Below are 20882 nucleotides of genomic sequence, written 5' to 3'. Positions count from 1 at the left end.
CATGTCTGTGGCCGAGCAAGCCACGACCTAGTGGCAGACAAGGAAGGAGGGGTGGGCACGGGCTGGACCGGCACTCACATGTGAGGACGGTGGGCATGAGGGCCGCGAACATAAGGAAGAGCATGGAGAAGAAGAGGAAGCCAGAATTGCTGAGGACCTTCTTGGCTTCGTTCCCGATCCCCAGGTAGAGCAGGCCGATGAGGAGGCCGATGCCGATGTGGGACGTGATCCGCAGGTGCGTGAGGATCTAGGCAGACCAGGTCCGCACTCAGGTGTGCAAGCTTGGAGGTGGGCGGTGGGAGGACAAGGAGACCAGGGGCAACAGGTGGCGGCCAAGGCTTCCTCTGCCCCCTCCCTCCAGAAAGGTGGCAGTCAACCCGCTGCTCCTGAGGCCTGTGCGTTGCAGGCAGATTCTTTACGACGGACTCACCCAGGAAGCCCATTAGTTTAAGCTTCCATTATACCAAACCCAGGATCCTACACCAGCTCATGTGAGTGTGTGCGTGCGTGTGTGTGCACATACACGCACACTCACAGGGCAGCATTTCACTGCTGTTCAAGCAGAAGGAACTGCTATCCTTCATTAAATCCCCTTCAACGTAGCAAACCAGGACTGTGTCCCTTCAGAGGAGGGGACAAGTGACAAGAACGGTGGTAAAGCGGACAAAGAATGGCCACAGGACAGACCCACCCTTGCAGAGCACAGCCTGGATGGCTACCAGCCCCTCTATCTTTCAAACTGGGTTCCGGAGGCTCCTGGGCACTCAGGGACCCCCTACATAGAATGTTAGATTGTCCACTCGAAAGGGTGGATCTTGTTCTGACTCCCAATCCTTCACCAACTCCTTCCTCTGCTGGGTGGAGGTTCCCAGAGGGAGAAATCCCCTCCCTGATGCCAGCCTTGGCCAATGGAATGTGAGCACCGGTGACAGGTTCCCCCACCCTGCCAGGAGCAGGAAGCTATAAGGGCTGTCATTGGGTTTCTCTGACACTTTCCCCTGCCATGTTCTAGAAAGAAACCGGTCCTCCATTCTGGGTCCCCAGACGAGAAGACACGGGGGCAGGACCACAACCCACAGCCGCCCACAGTTTACACGAACCAGACATGACTACTGTCATAACCGATAGCAGCCGGGGAGTGTTTGTTACTGCGGTGTCACGGAAAGCTGACTGATGCAGAAAGAGGAAAGCACAAGCAGATGAACAGGCCCGAAGGTGAGGTGACCCCTTGGCGTCACCGTTGCCACGGAGACCACTGCACACCGCCTTACCGAGTCCCTCATGATGCTGAGGAAAGTCCTTTTGAAGAGGATGCAGAACTGGGTGAGGCAGCTGGCAGAGAAGCTGTGACAGCCTTCCATGGAAGTGGAGTCCTGGGGACACAGCAAGGCGGGGAGGAGCGGTGAGCCCCCGGCCCCCAGGCGCCCCGTCCTCTGAGCCGAGGAAAGTGCTCATGCAGCAGGCGTGCGGGGCGGCGGGCAGCGCTCCCGGGGGCCGGGGGTGTGCATTACCTTTCTCCACCCCTTCCAACGTTTTGTCTGCGTTACCTCTTCAGAGGGCCGGTGCCAAATAAAAGGATTCACCTCGGCATCGCCCCCAGGCTCTCTCCTGCAGTCAGGGTCGCACTTGCCCTCCCAGACCGCTCTCACTAGGCGGCCGTTCTGGTCGCCGTACTCTCCGGACGCGACTTCCATGACTGCACAGAGAAGAGGGACAGAGGGCTCAGCCCAGGCATCACTCATGCGGGCCTCTTTCCTTTGCGACAAATCAGTAATTCAGTGGGAATATCTTTTAACTGATTTACATAGATGCCGCGTGAGGATGCTAATGATGTGATAAAAATCATTTAGCGGCCAATGTTGTTTCCAATCTCAATGCCCAGCAAGGCCGTTGATCACATCAGAAGCCTGGAAATGCAAATACAGATTGTGATGTTGGACAGCCCGAGAAGTCATGGGCTCATTCATCTATTAACTTATTCATCTGTCTAGTGTTTATTGAGTGCTGGTCATGAGCATGCATGCATCACAGCTGGAGCTGGGAGGAGGGCAGAAGGAAGCAAGATTCCTGTTGGGAAGGCAGTTCCCAGGATGAGGGTGAGCGATGAGCGCTGAGGCAGCTCTTTGGGACCAAGAAGAAGTGCCGGGGGTCCTGAGAGGGGTGCGCTGAGCTCCCTGGGGACACTGAGGTTTTGGACTATAAGCTCCACCTCTCAGATCCCCAGGGAGCATCACCATCACCTCCACTGACCCTCCTTGACCCTGGAATCATGCCTCCTCTGTACCCCAAACTATCCAAGGTCCTAGGTTGCTCTTTCCTGGGTCCACCCTCCCCTGGCACCTGCTGCTCCTTCCTATCCTCCCACCTGTGCTCTCCCTCCACCCTCCCCCATTCCTCCTGGTGTGGGACCTGACCCTTCATCTCAGTAAGATTCTTGCTAATGCAACGCTCCCAGGGACCCTCTCTGGCAAAACCAGCTGTTTCCAGAGCCCGAGCCAGGACGGCTAACTCTCTCTCCATCCGATCACAAACCGGGAAAGCCTGGCCCCACCATGACACCAACCCAGCCAGAACTCCCTGCTCTGTTGGTCATTCACACCCACCACCCTACCAATAGCCACTCTCTCCCTCTCCTCAGGCGTGATATTGAGGAGCCCCTCCCTAGGCTCTCCCCAGTGCCCTGTTCCTTCTCCTCCCATCTGTCCTTCCCTATAGGTCTCCACCTCTCTGCTTGCCATGGACCTCACCGCCTTTCCCTGATAAGCAGCACCTGTCTCCCACTGTCCTTGCTCCTGAACGACTATGCAGCCAACCTGACCATCCCCACCATCAAGGATGCTTAAGACTCCTCCCCTTCTCCCTCAGCCCACATCTCCTTCCCGCTCACCCAACTCTGGCCCGGCTTCGTCAGAGCACCCTTCTTGTAAGAGAGAGGCATTTCCCAGCAACAGCATCTCATGGAACACAATTTGGGAGCAGATGTGTAGGAAAGGTGGGGTCTTGGGGACTGGTGTGGCTGGATGCTTGAAAGTAAAACAACTGAGTAAGAAAGGCTGATGACCAGGAGACCAAGAAGGAGGAATAGAGTGGGTTGAAGCGTGTCCCTCAAAAGACTCCTGTCCACCTGGAATCTCGGAATGTGGCTTTTTGGGAAAAGGTTCTTTGCAGATGTAATTGGTTTTGGATCTTGAGATGAAATTATCCTGGATTTAGGATGGGCCCTGAATCCAACTGAAGGCAAAAGGAGAAGGGGGAAGCAGAGGATGAGATGGTTGGATGGCATAACCAACTCAACAGACATGAATATGAGCAACCTCCAGGAGATGGTGAAGGACAGGGAAGCCTGGTGGTGCTGCAGTCCATGGGGTTGCAGAGAGTTGGGCGTGACTTAGCAACTAAACAACAACTGAATAAAATGACTGGTGTCCTTATTAGAAGAGGAGGTGACATATAGACACACACAGAGAAACACAGAGAAAAAAGCCATGTGAAGACAGAGGCAGAGACGGGAGGGATGGGTCACAGGCTAAGGACCACTGGAGCTTCCAGAAGCTGGATAAGGCAGGAAGGACCTTCCCCCAGAGCCTCAGGAGGGAGCCAGGCCCTGCAGACACCTTGACTTCTGACCTCTGGAGTCTGAAATATGACTTCCTCTTGTTTCAGACCACCCAGCTTGTGGGGCCCCAGGGAAGCAGGACACAATGGCCAGGATGGGACCCCATGCACCGTGGTGAAGGGGGAGGATGGGACGGGGTCGGGGTGTACAAGCACTTGGTAGTCTAGTGACTACAAAGCTCAAAAGAAAAAGAAGGCAAGCAAGGGGGGTTGCAAGTTCTTGCACTTGGACAGCAGGGAGCAGAAGTGGTGGATTTGACGGGAGGACACGGGAGATGGTTCCAGAGGCGCTGGACACAAAGAGGCTGCCGTCTGCAGACAAACGTGCAGGCTGCACAATGGGCATATCTGGTGGGGAAGTAACTTGGGACGTTGGTGTCAGTGCCCTGAAGGGTCCCGGCCAAGAGAAAAGGCCAAAGCGGGGGCCCTGGGGGCACCGAGCATGGAGCTCATAAAGCATGAGCTGCAAAGCACAGAAGTTGCAGCCTCTGGGTCAGGAGTAGCGACTCCTACCGTTAACCTGGGCTCTAGGTTCCCAGGGTGTTAGTTGCTAAGTCGTGTCTGACTCTGTGCGACCCCACTGACTGTAGCCCGCCAGGCTCCTCTGCACATGGAATTTTCCAGGCAAGAATACTAGAGTGGGTTGCCATTTCCTTCTGCACGAGATCTTCCAGACCCAGAGATTGAACCTGGGTCTCCTGCATTGCAGGCAGATTTTTACCGTATGAGCTACTAGGAAAGCCCTGGGTTCCCAGTGAAGTGAAGTGAAAGTTGCTCAGTCATGTCCAACTCTTTGCAACCCCATGGACTATAATAGTCCATGGAATTCTCCAGGCCAGAATACTGGAGTGGGTAGCCTTTCCCTTCTCTAGGGGATCTTCCCAACCCAGGTCGAACCCAGATCGAACCCAGGTCTTCCCCATTGCAGGCAGATTCTTTACCAGCTGAGCTACAAGGGAAGCCCAAGTATAGTGGAGTGGGTAACCTTTCCCTTCTCCAGGGGATCTTCCCAACCCAGGGATTGAACCCAGGTTTCCCACATTGCAGGCAGATTCTTTACCAGCTGAAGTACAAGGGAAGCCCTGGGATCCCAGGGTCTTATTCAAAACTGCTCTGGTCAAAATTGGTTGTGTTTGGTCAAAATTTAAGTTGAATTTTAACATCTGCATTAATCAATGCAAAGGGGATTTTGTTAAAGGTTATTTCTTTTTAGAAATAATTTCCTTTAGACCGGAAGCATCACACAGTCAAGTATTGGGAAATATTTGGTCCAACAACAGATCCCTTGTCTGTAGTCCTATGCATTTCATCTGGAGGAAAGAAAACCTCCTTTGACTTGGCCTTAAAAGTTCTGCCTCAGGACAGCACTTGAGCTATCTGTGGAATATTAAAGTAATTCTTGATTTGAAGGCTACAGGTAAGAGTAGAAACCCACCAGGAATAAAAAAGACCCCCTTTCGGCAGGTCAAGGCTCAACTCACCGAAATCGGCCGGGTTGTGGTAGGTTGGGCAATTCAGACCTAAGTCCCTCAAATACGGTACAAGGTTTGAGACTTTCCCTCGGTATACACACTGTCCTTGACTGAGGACATAAAGCTGAAAAAAGTAAGAAGGAAAACATCAACTCTGCCCTCCTCTGTAAAGGGAGAGAAACTCTCAATCCATCCATCCAGTGATCCACTCACCCGCCCATCCATCCATCCATCCACTTATCCACCCATCCATTTACCTAACCACCCATCCATCCACTCACCCACCCATCCATCTATCCATCTATCTGTCCATCCATCCATCCATTCACCCCATCATCCACCCATCCATCCATCTATACACCCACTCATCCATCTATCCATCCATCTGTCCATCCATCCATCCTTTTTCCCCATCATCCACTCACCCATCCATCCATCTATACACCCACCCATCCATCTAACCACCCACCCATCTATCTATCCATCCATTCATCCATCAGTCCATCAGATCCTCTCTCAGGACAGCTTTATGTTACCTCCCAAGGACTCAAAGTTCAAAGGGAAATCCAGGATAAGTCAGGGAAGACAGAAGACACTATGTGACCAGGAGTTATTTACTCTGTTGCCTTTCTTCCCCTCACGCTAATAACCACTTGCTTAGGCCAGATTTTGGAGCTATACACACTGCATTCCTTGGGACACTTTTTTTTTGCTCAGGATGATATAAAAGCCTAAGATTTATAAAAGAGTGATACTGTACAAATATCACAACCTGCTATCTAATTCTGTATGGCAACTGTCCCCCTCCTGTCATCAGGGGGGCCATTAATGAAGCCTCAGTAATGTCAGTGACTCATCCAAAACCCTGTGGCTGGATACTAACCCTAGAAAGGACACTGGCCAGCTTTTCCTATCCCCTTTGGCCCTGCCACCCGAGTTGCTTATGGCACCAAAGCCTTAAGAAACATAACACCTAAGGCCACTCAAAAATGAAGACACCCTCATGAACCAAGCCGCAAGTACCCAGATTTGGTTTCACCCAGGCCAATGACAGCGGGCCAATGTACCTGGTCAAACAGCTCGAAGAGCTTGGCACTGGGCTGGTGGATGGTGCAGATGATGGACCGGCCGCCCTGGGCCAACCCCTTCATCAGGGAGACAACTTGGAAGCAGGAGGCGCTGTCCAGGCCACTGTAAGTCAAGGGACACCGTGAGATGTCTGTGAGCCCCCAACCAGATCCCTCATTCAGAGCACCCTGTTGTGTCTGTGCGGGCTGGCCTGAGCCCCTCGGCGGGCAGAGAGGTAGCCCCTTCTGCCAGCAGGGAGGGCAGGGCCTGATTACCTGGTGGGCTCATCGAAGAACATGACCGGAGGGTTGTTCACCAGCTCCAGCGCGATGGCCAGTCGCTTCCGCTGGCCACCCGAGAGGCTGCCGGTCCGTGTGTTGGCACAAGACAGCAGGCCCAGGGCCGTCAGGATCTCCTTGACCTGGGGGATAGCAGAAGCAGAGTGGCATCAGAGACCACCCACCACTCCTCGTCACCGACAGGGCCCACATGGAACCCTGATCCCCTTCCCCACCCAACTCCCAGACACACCTGGAGGGACTGCACAACCGGCCCACCCCAGCGCTGCCAGGCCTGATGTCCTGATTAGGGAGGCTGAGACCCAGGAGACTGAGAGGCAGGGCTGGGGCCCGGCCAGCCTGGCCTGGAGTCCTGGCCCCGCCTCTGGTTGGCAATCAAGCAAGTCCCTTCATGTGTGAGCCTCACTCAGGGCCAGGACCGAGAAATTATTGGATAAACACTGCAGAAAGGGTGGATCTGTGGACACATAGGTGGACGAGTGACTGGGTTTCTGACTAGCACAATAGGGAGGGCCGACCTGATAGTTTAATGCTATAACAGATAAAATGCTTGGCACACGGTAAGCATTCACTCGGCGACAGCTGTTAGTGACACTCTTCCTATGCACATGGCTCCTGTGGACTCAACCACACAGGCTCGATCTCCCAGAGAGATGGAGCTCCATCCACATTTGTATATGGGAAAAGAAGGTCTCTGATTCAGCAGCAAGGCAATGACACTGCTTAAAGCTATCACTGCTTCTCCTAGTGACCCTGCCAACACTGCGCCTGGGAGCTGCCTGGGAACCACGGTATAAACAGCCCGCTGTGCACTCAGCCCTCCCTGGCTGCCCCCATCACTGATCCGGGATGGACTCAGGGAGCAGGAAGGTCAGAAGAGTTCGGTGTAAACTGTTCATCAGTTTCATCCACAGCAGTCAGTGTTCGGGGTCCATCCTGGTGTCTTCTGGAGGTGGTCACAAGAAGGCAGAGGTCAGTTGCCGCCTTTCTGGCCTCCCTGTCAGGTTCATCTCCCAGTGGGGTGTGAGGCAACCTGCCACAGAAGTCCTGCCAGAATTCACTGGGCCATTGTCCTAGCCCATGGTGGCAGCAGGTGGACCCTAGTCCAGCAACTTCTCTAGGGAGATGAGGTCATCCTCAAGGAGAAGGAACTCAAGGAGGAAAATTTCCACTCTGGCTCTTGAATTACTTCTGTGCGGTCAGGACACAATGTGGCCTCGGTGATGGGAAGGACCAGGGCGCTGCTGCTCCATGGGCCAGAAGCAGGCAGGTCAGACAGATCTGCATTCGAATCCTGCTTGGCCTTTCCCCTGCTAAGCCCTAAACCCTGCTCCACCACCTTTTCCAGAACATACAGCCACTGAGGCACGCCATCCCAGAACCTTGCAGCAAGTTTGCCCAGAAAAGGCCATCTTTCAGGAATGCTTTCCCTCATGTGGACAGGCCACTGGCCTTCCCAGGATGACATAGCTCCAGCAGTCTCCAAGAATCCAGGCCAAAGGTTCAGGAGGAAGACCCCCCACTCCCTACTTGCCCTTAGCCCCACTGGAAGGATGCTGAAGGCGGAGGCCAAGGTCAGCACCTCCTGTTTCCTTTGCGTGCAGGCATCTCCTCTAGGATTCTTTCAGGAGTGACGCCCTGCAGGCTGGTTTTGTTTTACAGTGAATCAGAAAGAACAATGTCCCCTCCTGGGAGACCTCACTCCTGAGGAAGGCCCCTCACTGGGGGGTTCTCGAGGCTGGGGCCACTTTTCTGGGAAAAGAGGTGGAGTGGGCAACATTCCACTACCTGCTGGAACATTCCAGTCTATTATGTTTCCTCAAGAAGTAAACAACCAGGACCCAGGGACACAACGGGGCTGGAGGGAAATGAGTCAGGGCCTGTCCCCTCCTTGGACAATCACGCAGCCCTGCTGATGGTTCTGGGAGGGGCTGGACCCTGCTGAGGATGAGGAGGACCGGTTGGGACTTGACAGACAGAGCGGGTGCAGGGCTGAAGGACTGGCTGTGGGTGCTCCCCTGTGGAGTCAGCTGAGAGGCATACACGTGTTCCTCACCCCCACCCTGCTCCCTCCCGGCTCCCTCTCCCACCTGGAAAGTCTGGTCCCCTGGGCCATGCTGCAGGCAAACCATCCCACACCCACTTACTCATGGATCGCATCTGTTCTGGGAGCTCAGACATTAATCAGAGCATCGAACTCAGCTTCCCATCTCCAGGAGACAGCTATGGACGAAAGTCCCAGATGCTGGAGGCCCTGGCCTCAGGTTGTCCAGGGGGCTCCAGGAGGCCAGGCCTGAAGGGTCCCCTCATGGTCTTAGTTCTGCCAGCAAGACCCTCTGAACCCCGCATCTGCTCACCCGTCTTCCCGGGGGCTGGCCTGTGTCTGAGGCTCGCCCTTCAGAACAGGGTGGTGGTGAAAACACCCATGCCTCCTGTGCTTGTCCCCCACATCTGTGTTTTGGGGTCTGTTCCAGTCCGTGGGGTCGCTAGGGGTCGGACACGACTGAGCGACTTCACTTTCACTTTTCACTTTCATACACTGGAGAAGGAAATGGCAACCCACTCCAGTGTTCTTGCCTGGAGAATCCCAGGGACGGGGGAGCCTGGTGGGCTTCCGTCTATGGGGTCGCACAGAGTCGGACACGACTGAAGTGACTCAGCAGCAGCAGCAGCAGCCACTTTATTCCTTTCAGCTACAGAACCAGAGTCCACGCAAAGCATCTTCGAGGAGGGGTTTTCACTCCTCACAGAAATCAGGCTCCCCTACCCTGGATGTGCCATTTCCTCATCCTCTCAAATTCCCACCCAAATCCTCAGCTTTCTGAAGGGTGGGGCTCGGAGAGGAGGGAACAGGGAGGGACAGGAGGGCCCCTAAAGACACACCATGCTTCAAGGTCATTTGTGCTGTGTGCATGTTCAGCCATTCAATCATGTCCAACTCTTTGTGACCCTGACCCCATGGACTGCAGCCTGCCAGGCTGCTCTGTTCATGGGGTTCTCCAGGCAAGAATAGTGGAGAAGGTTGCCATGCCCTCCTCCAGGGAATCTTCCCGACCCAAGGATCGAACCCGGGTTTCTTATGCTTCCTGCTTTGGCAAGTGGGTTCTTTACCACTAGCGCCACCCGGGAAACCCAAGGTGGTTTACATCACATCCTATCAACTGTCACATTGCTGCTGACACTGTGACTGTTTTCTATGACAGAGGATGAAATGGTTGGATGGCATCACTGACTCGATGGACATGAGTTTGAGCAGGCTCCGGGAGTGGGTGATGGACAGGGACGCCTGGTGTGCTGCAGTCCATGGACATGACTGAGCGACTGAACTGAACTCATCCCATTTTGCATGGACACATAAAGAGCCAAGTCGCATTGTTGGCACCAACCCCACATATCTCACTCTCTCTGCTGCTGGCCTGTGGTCCTACAGGCACGGGAACACAGGATAACATTATAAAAGTAGAATTTCACCAAATTCCATCTTACACTGGAACTCCCACCAGTGCCAGCCATGGGGTGGAGAGGAGGGGAGTTGGGTTTGTCTTAGACAGTGTGTAAATATAAACCAGGCCTCCCCACTAAGTGGGGGCTTCTGGTGCTCCCCGCTGGGTCTGCTTACCCAACACCCTTTGGCTCCCTGGGGTTTCAGGGAGGCAAAAAAGCAACGAAAAGGATCATAAGATCTCTGTCATTTCAGAAACTTGTTTGTGTTATTTTTAAAAGGCTGGTTAATAACAGGTAAGAATCAAATTTCTTCTTGCAAGTGTGTAGGGGTGGAGGCTGGTTATTTTTAAGTGGATGACTAACCATCTTCACTGTTAGTGTTTTATCAAAAACAGTGGAGTATAAAGTGCATCAGAAACTAAAAGGGGCAGAGTGCTGGGTCTAAGCCTGAGGTCAGGCCCATGTCCTTGCTGCATCCGGGAGCTGTGTCTGTCTTGTGGCAGCACGGCCACTCGAGGCATGTGCCAGTCCAAGCGCACACTGCGATGCCACTGACCCCCAGTAAAAACAGCCAGGCACCAAGCCACAAGCCAAGTCACTCCCCAGAGGCCCCTCCACATGTAACGGCCAAGTGGATTTCCTGTGACCCAAGCCTACACTTACCATCTCCCTTCTTCCTTCGTCCTTCTCCTGGAGTTTGAGGTGTGCGGATACCTGTAGGGACAACAGCAGCGGTACGGATCAGAACAGATGGCCAGCAGCAAGACAACCTAACTCAGCGACGGTGGCCCCAGAGCCCCCGGGGCTGAGCTGCCAGATGGCAGAGGAAACCCGCAGAGGTCCGGGCTCCCCACTTCCCTCGGCTTCACTAAGGAAGGTCCTGGAGAGCAGTGAGGCCTGGGCCACTTCCAGTCATTTCAGTGGATTCTCTGCTGGTCCCTGAGCGAAGTTAGATGTGGGCAACTGAGCGACGCGGACTCCCCAGGCTTTGGAGGCTTCAAGATCACTGTTAGGAATTTCACAAAGCCACCTGTGAAACCACGGACAGCTTACCATTCTCCACAGTGGGAGTATTTACACCACAGAAATTGGCAAGTGGTACATAAAAGGAGTTAATTGGGAAAGACCCTGATGCTGGGAAAGACTAAAGACAAAAGGAGAAGGGGGCAGCAGCCGATGAGATGGTTGGACAGAATCACTGACTCAATGGACATGAGTTTGCGCAAACTCCAGGAGATGGCGGAGGACAAGTAAGCCTGGTGTGCTGCAGTTCATGGGGTCACAAAGAGTCGGACACAACGGAATGACTGAACAACAACATATAAAGAATCTAGTTTTGTTGTTTCTATTGTTTGGTTTGATATCCCGCCTGCTAGCACACACGGGGCCCCTGAGCCTGTCTGGCGAAGGCCTGAGTAGCCATCACCATGGCCGGCATCAGCCTCTGCTCTTCTGCCTACTCCTGGGACCTTGGGAAGCAAGGACTTTGGTCTCCTCCTCAGCACAGCAATGAGGTCAGAACCTGCCCACCTGGTGAGCTACTGAGGCTGCCCAGTGTCCCCTCAAGAGACTGTGATGCAGGGGTGAGGGGCCAAGAGGCTGAGCTCCCAGAATTAGGCTGGAGCAGCCGCCAGCCATGTGACTCCGAGTGTCATGTTTCAGGCTGCCTGGGGGCGGAGGGTCAGAAGCTGCACATGGAAAGGCACCACCAAGGGTTCGTGGCCAGCATCATCTCCAAGTGTGGGACAGGACGCTGCAGAGTACAGGGATCCTTTCTCATTGTATGCCAGCATGCTAAGTCGCTCAGCCGTGTCTGACTCTTTGCGACCCCATGGACTGTAGCCCACCAGGCTCCTCTGTCCATGGGATTCTCCAGGCGAGAATAGTAGAGTGAGTTGCTATTTCCTCCTTCAGGTGATCTTCCCGACCCAGGGATCGAACCCAAGTGTCTTATGTCTCCTATACTGGCAGGCAGGTTCTTTACCACCAGCGCCACCTGGGAAGCTCATCCTTTCTCATTAACTGAGAATAACTCATTTACTCAGTTGACCATCTCTCATTAACTTCACAGTATTCGTCAAAGGGATCGTGAAGTTCTCAAAATCAACATGTAATTGATTTTAATCCTGAAAAATAAATGGGTTTCCCAGCAGAGCCTGGAGAAAGGTTAGGGGGAGGACAGAGGTGACAGCAGGAGTCGAAGATCTCATTTTCAAAAGGAAGTGGTGACAGATCTAGAAATCGAAGTGAGGTTTCTCAAACACGTAACCAGGGAATGGAGCTACAGTCGCCCTAGATGAAGGTGAAGTGACAATGCGGGAATCCACAGGGTAAGTAGAAATTATGTATTTCCCAACCTCACCATCCTATTTGCAAACTCCTCCTGAGCAGCCCATGCCCCCATGAGAACAGCCACTTGGAGGCCAGAGGGGCTACACGGTCAGGCTGCTGGGTGCTCAGAGCTGCTGGGGCAGCAGGTTAGAAGGCAGACCACCTACCCAACACCTTCTCTGCTTCTCTCTGCTGAGCTGAGGATCCCCTGGAATTGCCCTTCAGCCAAAATGCTGGGCATCCACCCTTCTGCGACTCCCCCAGAGAGGAAGCCTGGCCCTGAAATGTGTCAGGAGCGCAAGGTGAGACCTCTCTGTGGAAATCCATGATGAATGCTCGTCTACTGCACGAGCATGAGGTAGACTAGCTGGGAAGGTCCCCAGTGCACCAGGAGAGGCCTGAAGACCAGGCACTGCCTTGTACCGCAGACGAGGAGATGGCAGAGAAGCAGGCAGCCCCACGGACCCATGCTCCATCATGGACAAGGGCTGCCCACTGACTTGCTGGCAGGGAGGCTCCCTACCAGCTCCCACAGCCCACGGCAGGTCAGTGTGGTCCCTGTCCACCTGGCACAGGGCTAGGTCATGGTCTGCTCAGAGTACAGAGCACGCCAGGCCATCCTAGACCCCACTGTACAAGATGCCCGGGCGAACCGCTAAACTCTGCCAGGCACCCTTTCTCTTGTGGTTGTGTAGGATTGCATGTCTGATGACCTTCCTGGGCTATGTGCGTGCAGGCCTGAAACCCAGCGAGTGAGCAGCAAACACGTGTCTTATACCCACCTGGCAGGCAGGTGAGTCAGAGGACGAGACCCTCAGGGCCCTAATCCAGGCACCAGACTGCCTGGAACTTTGACCAAAGTCATAGAACACCAATGGGAAGAAAAGACCCTCGACCTGTGGGCCTAGGACTGTGGTCACCGTGGCAGTGGTCCCCACATCAGCCAGGTTAATCACCTTCTCAGAAACCTGGCCTCGATTTTGCCATCTGGTGTCTATAGGGCCTTGGGGGACTGCCTTGGGTGAAGCTGTCCACACAGCATGCGGGGTCAGAACTCTGTGTGAAAGTGGGGTGCCAGTGCCACTCCGCCTCATGTGGAGGGTGGAGGATAGATGCAGGCGAGGGTGGGGTACAGGCGCCGCTCCGCCTCGTGTAGGGGATGGGGGTGGCCAGGTGTGGGACCGCAAGCCCCAGGACACTCACCATCATGGCCTCTTGCACGGTCAGGTGTGGCAGCAGCAGGTCGTCCTGCATGATGTAACAGGACACCTTCCGGAAGCAGCGCAGGTCCCGAGGGAGCCCGTTGATGAGCACCTCACCCTTCATGCCGGTCTCCCTACAGGGTCAGCGGGAGGATAGGTCAGCCCGGCCCCTCCTGCACCGCCTCCCCCTCCTCGAAGGCTGAGGGAGGGGGGAGACCACAGCCCCTTTCATCCAACTGGACCAATAGGGACACCAAGCTGGGCATGGCTGGGAAGCCCAGATCAATGCTCAGAGGAGGGAACCCCAAGAAGAAAAGGCCCAGTGTGGAAAGGGAGGGGAGAACAAGTGTGGGCCTCTTTGGGAATCTCACGTTTGTCACAGGTGCCTACGGACCAAACCAATACATGGATGCTCCTACCTGTGGACATGAGGCCCCATGCACACCCCCAGCTTTACAGGGTTTATAAGATGAGCGTATGAACAATCCTGTATGTAGCCTCGGTTATATCAACTCCCCCAAAGGCCAAGACTCTGCAGCCCAGGGTAGAACCACTAGGTCAGAACCAGTTCCTGAGGGCAGCATGAATCTGATGCTGACTGGGAGGGACCAGTACAGGCTCCCTGGGCTCAGGTGGCTCAGAGAAGAGGAGGGGCTCTGGGCCCTGGACCCACTAGACCGAGCAGACGGGAAGTTGTTCTCTCAAACCACAGTGGAGGTGGGGCATTCCAGGTATACTGTGGAGATGGAGGGGCACGGCCCCACCAGCCACACTCGCTCGCCCACTCAGACGCACTGGGCATCTCTACTGTCCAGTATGACTCTGGTGCATCATTGCAGCCCAGGGAGGCAGAGGGAGCCACAGGCATCCTACTAGGATCCACCTTATCCAGTGTTGCCTCGTCGACGCCATGAAGAACAGAAACACAGAAAATCTAAGGAGACTAGTGAGGTTACACCTGCTCTCCAACTTCGTCCAGCTCACTACTATGACCATGGGCCCTGGGGTGGATCCCTTATTTCCTCCAAGGAATGGGTTGGATCAACTGGCTTCCCAGGGAACTAGGCTGGGAGACCTGTCTCCAGGTTGCTGCATGTGGCTCCAGGATGGTGCTGGGCAGTCTGGGCAAGAGTGTGAGTGTGGGGTGAGCTGAAAAATGACTGCATTCACCAAACAGAAGCTGCTCCCCTGAGGCTTCCCAGAGCCTTAAAAAGTGACGGGGTGGACCATCCATGCCGTTGGCCCCTGACGGACCACTGGCTGAGGGTCTGCTCACCTGTATCCAGCCAGGATATTCATGAGTGTGGACTTCCCAGCCCCAGAAGGACCCATGATGGCCACCAGCTCTCCACTGTTGAACTTTCCAGAAATGCCTTTCAAAAGGGTCTTGTATCCTGTGAAAAAAGGATCACGTTCATTTCCAGCCATCCCAGGACATAGTGGTTCTGCCCCCAGTGCTACAGAGGCAAACACACAGAGCATGTAATTGCAGAACCAAGGCCAAAGGCAAGGTTTTTCACTCCACAGTATTTCTAAAAATGCTGAGTTCTGGGCAAGAAAATGGACCTCCTGTCCTTTAGATACCTCTGCCTACTTTCTCAGTTGCATCTCATGGGTTATATTAGTGATAAGAACCAGTGGGTGTATAATGCTGTAGCGTTTACAAAGCCCTTTCCTGGACATCACCTAGGGCAGCCGTCCCTAACCTTTGTGGAAGCAGGGACCTTGGTGGAGGACAATTTTTTCCACGAACCGGGGGATAGGGGATGGTTTGAGGATGATTCAAGCACATTACATTTATTGTGCACTTTATTGCTATTGCTATTATTATTATTACATCAGCTCCACCTCAGATCATCAGGCGTTAGATCCCAGAGGTTGGGGACCCCTGATCTAGGGTACGAGGAATCCGTATGACTTATCTATTTAAAATCTATATTGGTATAAATTATTTACATAGAATTTATCCACATTTGTAATTAAATGTTTCATATGCTAATAATTCATTACTAATTGAAAGTTTATCATTTTGCAGTTATACCACATAGCTTTGGACTTTCTGCCAAATCTCCATCAAAGAGCCTCGTGAAAGGACAAAAAAAGAACTACACATGCCAGACAGAGTCACGTTACTTCTTTTCAAGCAGACAGTTCAGACGTGCTACAAAGACTTAAAGGATCCCACATGCTGCAGTGGGACCTGACACAGCCAAATAAATAAATTTTGTTTTTTTAAAAGGAATCAAATAGAGGCAACTGTATTCATCTGAAGATTCCTAATTCAGAGACACTTCTCAGTCCCTGAGAAACATTCCCAGGACATGCCCTTAAATGATCAGAACCGGGCAAATTCAGCATTTTGGTTCCCCACGCAGAGCTGAAAGGGGCCTGATGAGGACAGGGCCTTTGGCGCACCTGATGAGCCCCTAGTCACTCCCTGGACCCCAAACCCATGTTTACTCAAACCCCAGCTTTGGTCTAGGTCTTGGCATCTGCTCCCAATGACCTCTCTTCTTTCACAGATGGGAACCCCAAACTCCCACTTGTCACCAGGCACCTCCCTGATTTGAACGGGGAGTCAGTCCCTGAGGACGTTTTAATCAGACTGAGAGAAGCAAAGGGCAGGAAGCTTGCAGCCTTGCGACTTGACTCATTATGAGGAGTGGCAGTCACCAGGGAGGCCTGAGACAGTCATCCTGGGGGGAAGGGACCGAGTGGCAGATGGACAGGTTGGGGGGCATCTGGGAGAGCCGCTCAGGTCTGCAGGTGAGTCAGATTCTTGCCACTGGGACGTCAGTGATGGCAGGTGGACAGACACACAGCAGGGAAGCCAAAGACAAGGGTGGGGGTCAGGGACCCTGATAGGTTACACCTGTCCAGCCGTGGACACAGATGGAAGAGCTGGGGGTAGCAGGGACCTCCCTTGGTGGGTAGAGCCCCAGCGTGGGCTCTGTCCACATGGGAGGGAGCTCTGTGGACGGAGACCCCAGGGAACCGGTGTGACATCACCGAGGGAGCGCTAATGCCAGGCATCTGCTCATTACCGGTCTCCTGGGGGTGCAGGTGGCTTCGGGGTTACTCCAGTGCAAACCTTCCTGCAGCTCTGTGCTTCCCCGAGTTCAGAACCAGCCAACCCCCAGCTGGTCCCCTGGAAACCAGGGCTGCCCGAGCAGGTATGGGGTGGCTGAGTTGACCACCAGCCACTTGGAGGTCATGTACATTCTGGATCATGACTCCTGAGAGCAGCCTTGCCATGGGGGTCTGTGAGGCTCCTCCCCTCGGGCAGGGGCCATGGGAGCTGCTCTCTTTGGGACCCTTGATGATGGGGTCCACACGAGGGCACTGGATAATAGTAACACTTCCAGGGAGCTCACACAGGCTGTGATGCCCATGGCCAGGATGCCAGGAACAGACCCGAGTCTGGGAGCTGGGGGAACATCAGTCTTTCAGGGGAAAAGGCAGACAGATGGGGGTATAGACTGTGGTCTTGTCATTTACAGCCACCAGCTTGGAACTGGGGTTCTGACTGTGGACCAAGGGCTAAACCAACACACCTGGAGCCGAAGGAGTTATCTGCCTCCCAGCTCATTCCTAGGAGGGGGCGTGGGCTCCCAGAGGGACGGGGAGGGACAGCAAGCGTGTGTGACATGACGCTGAGCTGGCTGGCCATGAAGTGGCCTTGTGTGTGGTCCACCCTCTCGGGCACCACGTTTATATCAGAAACCTGCTTTTCTTTTAAAACGACAGATCTGTATTTGGGACTGAAAACTTTGGAAAGTGACACTGGACTCAGAAGTCCAGGAGGCATCCACCTGCACCCACCCTGGACCCATAGAGGTCAGGATGGGAGGACAGGGCATGCTCTGCGCTGGCGGAGGGCTGGGGAGCCAATGGGGGGCACTCCTGTTAGAGTCGAGTGTGTGAGCGAGTTGGTGAACACAAATGCATCCCTGTGCTTAGTCACCCAGTTGTGCCCGACTCTCTGCGACCCAGTGGACTGCACCCCGCCAGGCTCCTCTGTCCATGGGATTCTCCAGGCAAGAATACTGGAGTGGGTTGCCATTTCCTCCTCTGGGTGCATCCCTGTATTTATGTAACGAGCTCGTCCTTCACTGCAGAGTCTGGTGTCTGATCCCCATATAGAAACATGAAATTGAGATGCTCCACCCCACCCCACCCCCCTGCCCTACTTCCCAGAGGAAGCTCTGCTCGGCCCAGCTCTTGGTATAACGGACAAGCCGCCTCCTCCGTGTCTAGAGGTCGCTTGTCTACACAGGTGCTGATCCTGGGCTGCTCTTCGGATCGGGCCGGTGAGCACTCAGGGGACTGTAAGCACATAAACCTCCCGAGAGGAAGGGCCACTGAGTGCCCATCAGCCCCACACAGGGCATGAGTGCTCTGCCCTCAAAAAGTCCAGCCCCGAAGGCAGGTCAAAACCCAGACCTGGGATGACAGGAGAGATGGAGAGAAAAAAGACAGACAAGACAGAGAGATGATAGTGCCTGGGGCCCGCCCGTCACAGGGAAGGAAACTCTGCTTAGACCCCAGTTCAGCGGGGAGCTTTGCCAGCTTCCTCTCAGATGGGGAGGACATGGCCTGAAGCGAGAAGATGGGGACCAACAGTGGGCATGTCCCTTGACCTCCAACTGCAGGAGTGCTGGAGCAAAGGTGCTGATGAGTTGGGGGGGGCGGGTGGCACTGTGGGGGCAGCAGATGGACACCCATAGCTTCCAGGCAGCCTGGGCCAGTCTGTCTCACAGCCCTGGATGCTTTACATCGAGGGGATGTGGAGGGGGTCTTCATGGGGAAAAGGACAAAAGTACAATGCGATGTCTGGTTCTGGCTGAAAGCCTAGTCATACCCCGGCAGTTAGAGGAAATACTATTGTTGGAAGGGTGGCTAGAGCAGGTGCCCAGGGCACGGGAGGACGGAGCATCTGCAGGAGAAGAGAAGTCCAATACCGAGGAGGAGCAGACCTGATTGAGAATCCCCACAGATCCATAGGCCCAAGGGTACCCAAGGATCATCTTGACTGGCTTGTCTTTGGTGTTCAAGAGCAGTCTGTGAGAAGCAAGACTCATTTTCCAGAGTTTTGCTTTACAAATGACCCTGCTAAGCATGCTGTGTTTTGTAAGGAGAGCTAAAGACATACCATAGCATTTCAAATGATCCCGTAGCTTCACTAAACTCAGAACTGGTCGACAGACCCTGTGCCCTGCCCAGCGGGTATTAGGAAGGAAAACCATAACAGTAAACCTGTAAAGGCTTTCCCCATAAACCCCACTGAGGTCATGAAAATGAAGCCAACGGGAGGTGACTTTTCCACGATCTAATCCTTTCTCCAAAATCACTGTGGATGGTGACTGCAGCTGTGAAACTAAAAGACACTTGCTCCTTGGAAGAAAAGCTATGACAAACCCAGACAGCGTATTCAAAAGCAGAGACATCACTTTGCTGACAAAGGTCTGTGTAGCCGAAGCTATGGTTTTTCCATAGTCATGTACAGATGTGAAATCTGGATCATAAGGAAGGTTGGGCACTGAAGTATTGATGCTTTCGAATTGTGGTGGTGGTGGTGAAGACTCTTGAGAGTCCCTTGAACTGTAAGGAGATCAAACCACTTAATCCTAAAGGAAATCAACCCTGAATATTTATTGGAAGGACTGATGCTGAAGCTGAAGCTCCAACACTTTGGCCACTTGATGCAGAGTCAAGTGATTGGAAAAAGACTCTGATGTTGGGAAAGATTGAAGGCAAAAGGAGAAGGGGACAGAGAATGAGATGGTTGGATAGCATCTCCCACTCAGTGGACAAGAATCGGAGCAAACTCCAGGAGACAGTGAAGGGCAGGGAAGCCTGGCGTGCTGCACTCTATGGAGTCAGAAAGAGTAGGAGCAACTGAGCAACAAAAACAAATCCTTTCTGAGGGGAACTGAGATATGTTCAGAACATCCACAGCCCATTCAGCACCCGCCTGGCGGGGCTGTATTTATCTATAAAGAGCGGAGATAAAGATGCTTGTTAATAGATTGCATGAAATGAAAACTGAAGGCTCTCAGTTATACCTGCACTGAGTTACTGTTACAATGTTAGCAATTCGGAAAGAGCCTGTCCGGATATTCTGCATTTGGGGAATGAAGGACACTCTGAGCAGGCTATTTCTAAAGACAACACTCACCCACCAGCCGCAAACCGAGTGCCCAAGGGGAGCCTGACATCTGATATCTGCCTCCAATACATGCGTCCTTCTGCCTCCTGACCCCCTCAGCTCCAGGAGGACATGAGCAGAGCCATCTTCTAAAGCACCATGTTCCATGTGTGTGGTGGTGCTTGGCGTGTAGTGGTCACTGAGAAAGTGTCTAGGACATTAATAATCAGAAGGTGAGCTCTTTGCACAGGTGAGCTCAGAGTGATGGCCACCATCTCAGGCACAGCCATTTGGTTGTCACTTCTTTCCAAGCTGCCCTCCTACATGACCAGACCCCTCTGGCAAGTGCTGGGCTAGCAGGATATGGCCAGGAGCTCGTGGAGGACCAGAGGCCTGAATGGTCTCTGAGATCAATCCACCGAGCGGGCACTGCCTTACGGATGGGCCACTGCTGTCCCTCTGTGTCATATCCTTCTGTGTTACACACCTAGTCGTCTGTAAACTCTTATGTAACAGCAGTCAAAATGTGCATGTTCTATCACTTCTGAGGAATCCCTTTTGATGCAAATTTTACCAAACTAAAGAAAGTGTGTGCGTGTGTGTGTATGTGTGTTAGTCATTCAGTCATGTTGGACTCTTTGTGACTTCATGGATTGCAGCCTACCAGGCTCCTCTGTCCATGGAACTCTCCAGAAAGGAATACTGGAGTTGGTTGCCATTCCCTTCTCCAGGGGATCTTCCCAACCCAGGGATCAAACTTGGGTTTCCTACATTGAAGGTGGATTCTTTACTATCTGAGCCACCAGGGAAGCCCGACATATAGAATACACAGAGAAAAGTGAACACGTCGGTAGTGTACGCATGGCTCCATATACCTTCCCCAGACAGAACCACCCAAGAACAAGCCCTGAGATCAAGAAACGGGATCCACAGAGTTTCTGGAGGGTCCTCAGGCCCCCTGTCATCACTTCAGTGTGGGAATTGCGTTTGAATCTTAAGTAGAACCCCTGGGCTGTTGAGTTTTAATCAGGGAAACACATCTTTCCCAAACAGAGGGAAAAACCAGTAATTTCCTCCCTTGGAAATGCAGCTCTCCTTTGCTATGGAAAAATTTAGAAACACCCCTTAGACGGGAAATTACTCCTTTGTTCCCCTGCACCCCACATGGCGAGTGCCTGTTTGAAGGCCTGTGACCCCAGCCTGGAGGTGGGCTACCCCTCCCCTGACTTGGCCAGAGAGCAGCCCCTGGGATGAGCTAACTTGTCCAGAACTCACCTCAGAGAGTGAAGTGAAAGTCGCTCAG

General features: G+C 53.5%; 1 protein-coding gene across 3 annotated transcripts in view; it reads right to left on the bottom strand.

Annotated features, from left to right (window-relative positions):
* ABCG1 (ATP binding cassette subfamily G member 1) overlaps positions 1 to 20882 on the bottom strand; it is a 64346-nt gene that overhangs the window by 7780 nt on the left and 35684 nt on the right. For 2 of the 3 annotated variants that reach the window (XM_055414460.2, XM_055414476.2), the window contains exons 3-11: positions 14708 to 14825; positions 13433 to 13565; positions 10562 to 10612; positions 6431 to 6576; positions 6155 to 6278; positions 5097 to 5211; positions 1512 to 1696; positions 1272 to 1373; positions 79 to 247 (exon numbers count right to left, since the gene is read on the bottom strand). In XM_055414460.2, the coding sequence (XP_055270435.1) occupies positions 79 to 247; positions 1272 to 1373; positions 1512 to 1696; positions 5097 to 5211; positions 6155 to 6278; positions 6431 to 6576; positions 10562 to 10612; positions 13433 to 13565; positions 14708 to 14825 (1143 nt within the window). The remainder of the gene's footprint in view (positions 1 to 78; positions 248 to 1271; positions 1374 to 1511; positions 1697 to 5096; positions 5212 to 6154; positions 6279 to 6430; positions 6577 to 10561; positions 10613 to 13432; positions 13566 to 14707; positions 14826 to 20882) is intronic. The other variant, XM_055414468.2, reaches the window with a different exon arrangement.

This window comes from Moschus berezovskii, chromosome 1 (genome assembly GCF_049115385.1).
Source record: "Moschus berezovskii isolate FMDL1 chromosome 1, NW_MosBer_1.0, whole genome shotgun sequence".
Taxonomy (NCBI): domain Eukaryota; kingdom Metazoa; phylum Chordata; class Mammalia; order Artiodactyla; family Moschidae; genus Moschus; species Moschus berezovskii.
The sequence above is the reverse complement of the archived record's forward strand: the minus strand, read 5'-3'. Positions and strand labels throughout refer to the sequence as shown.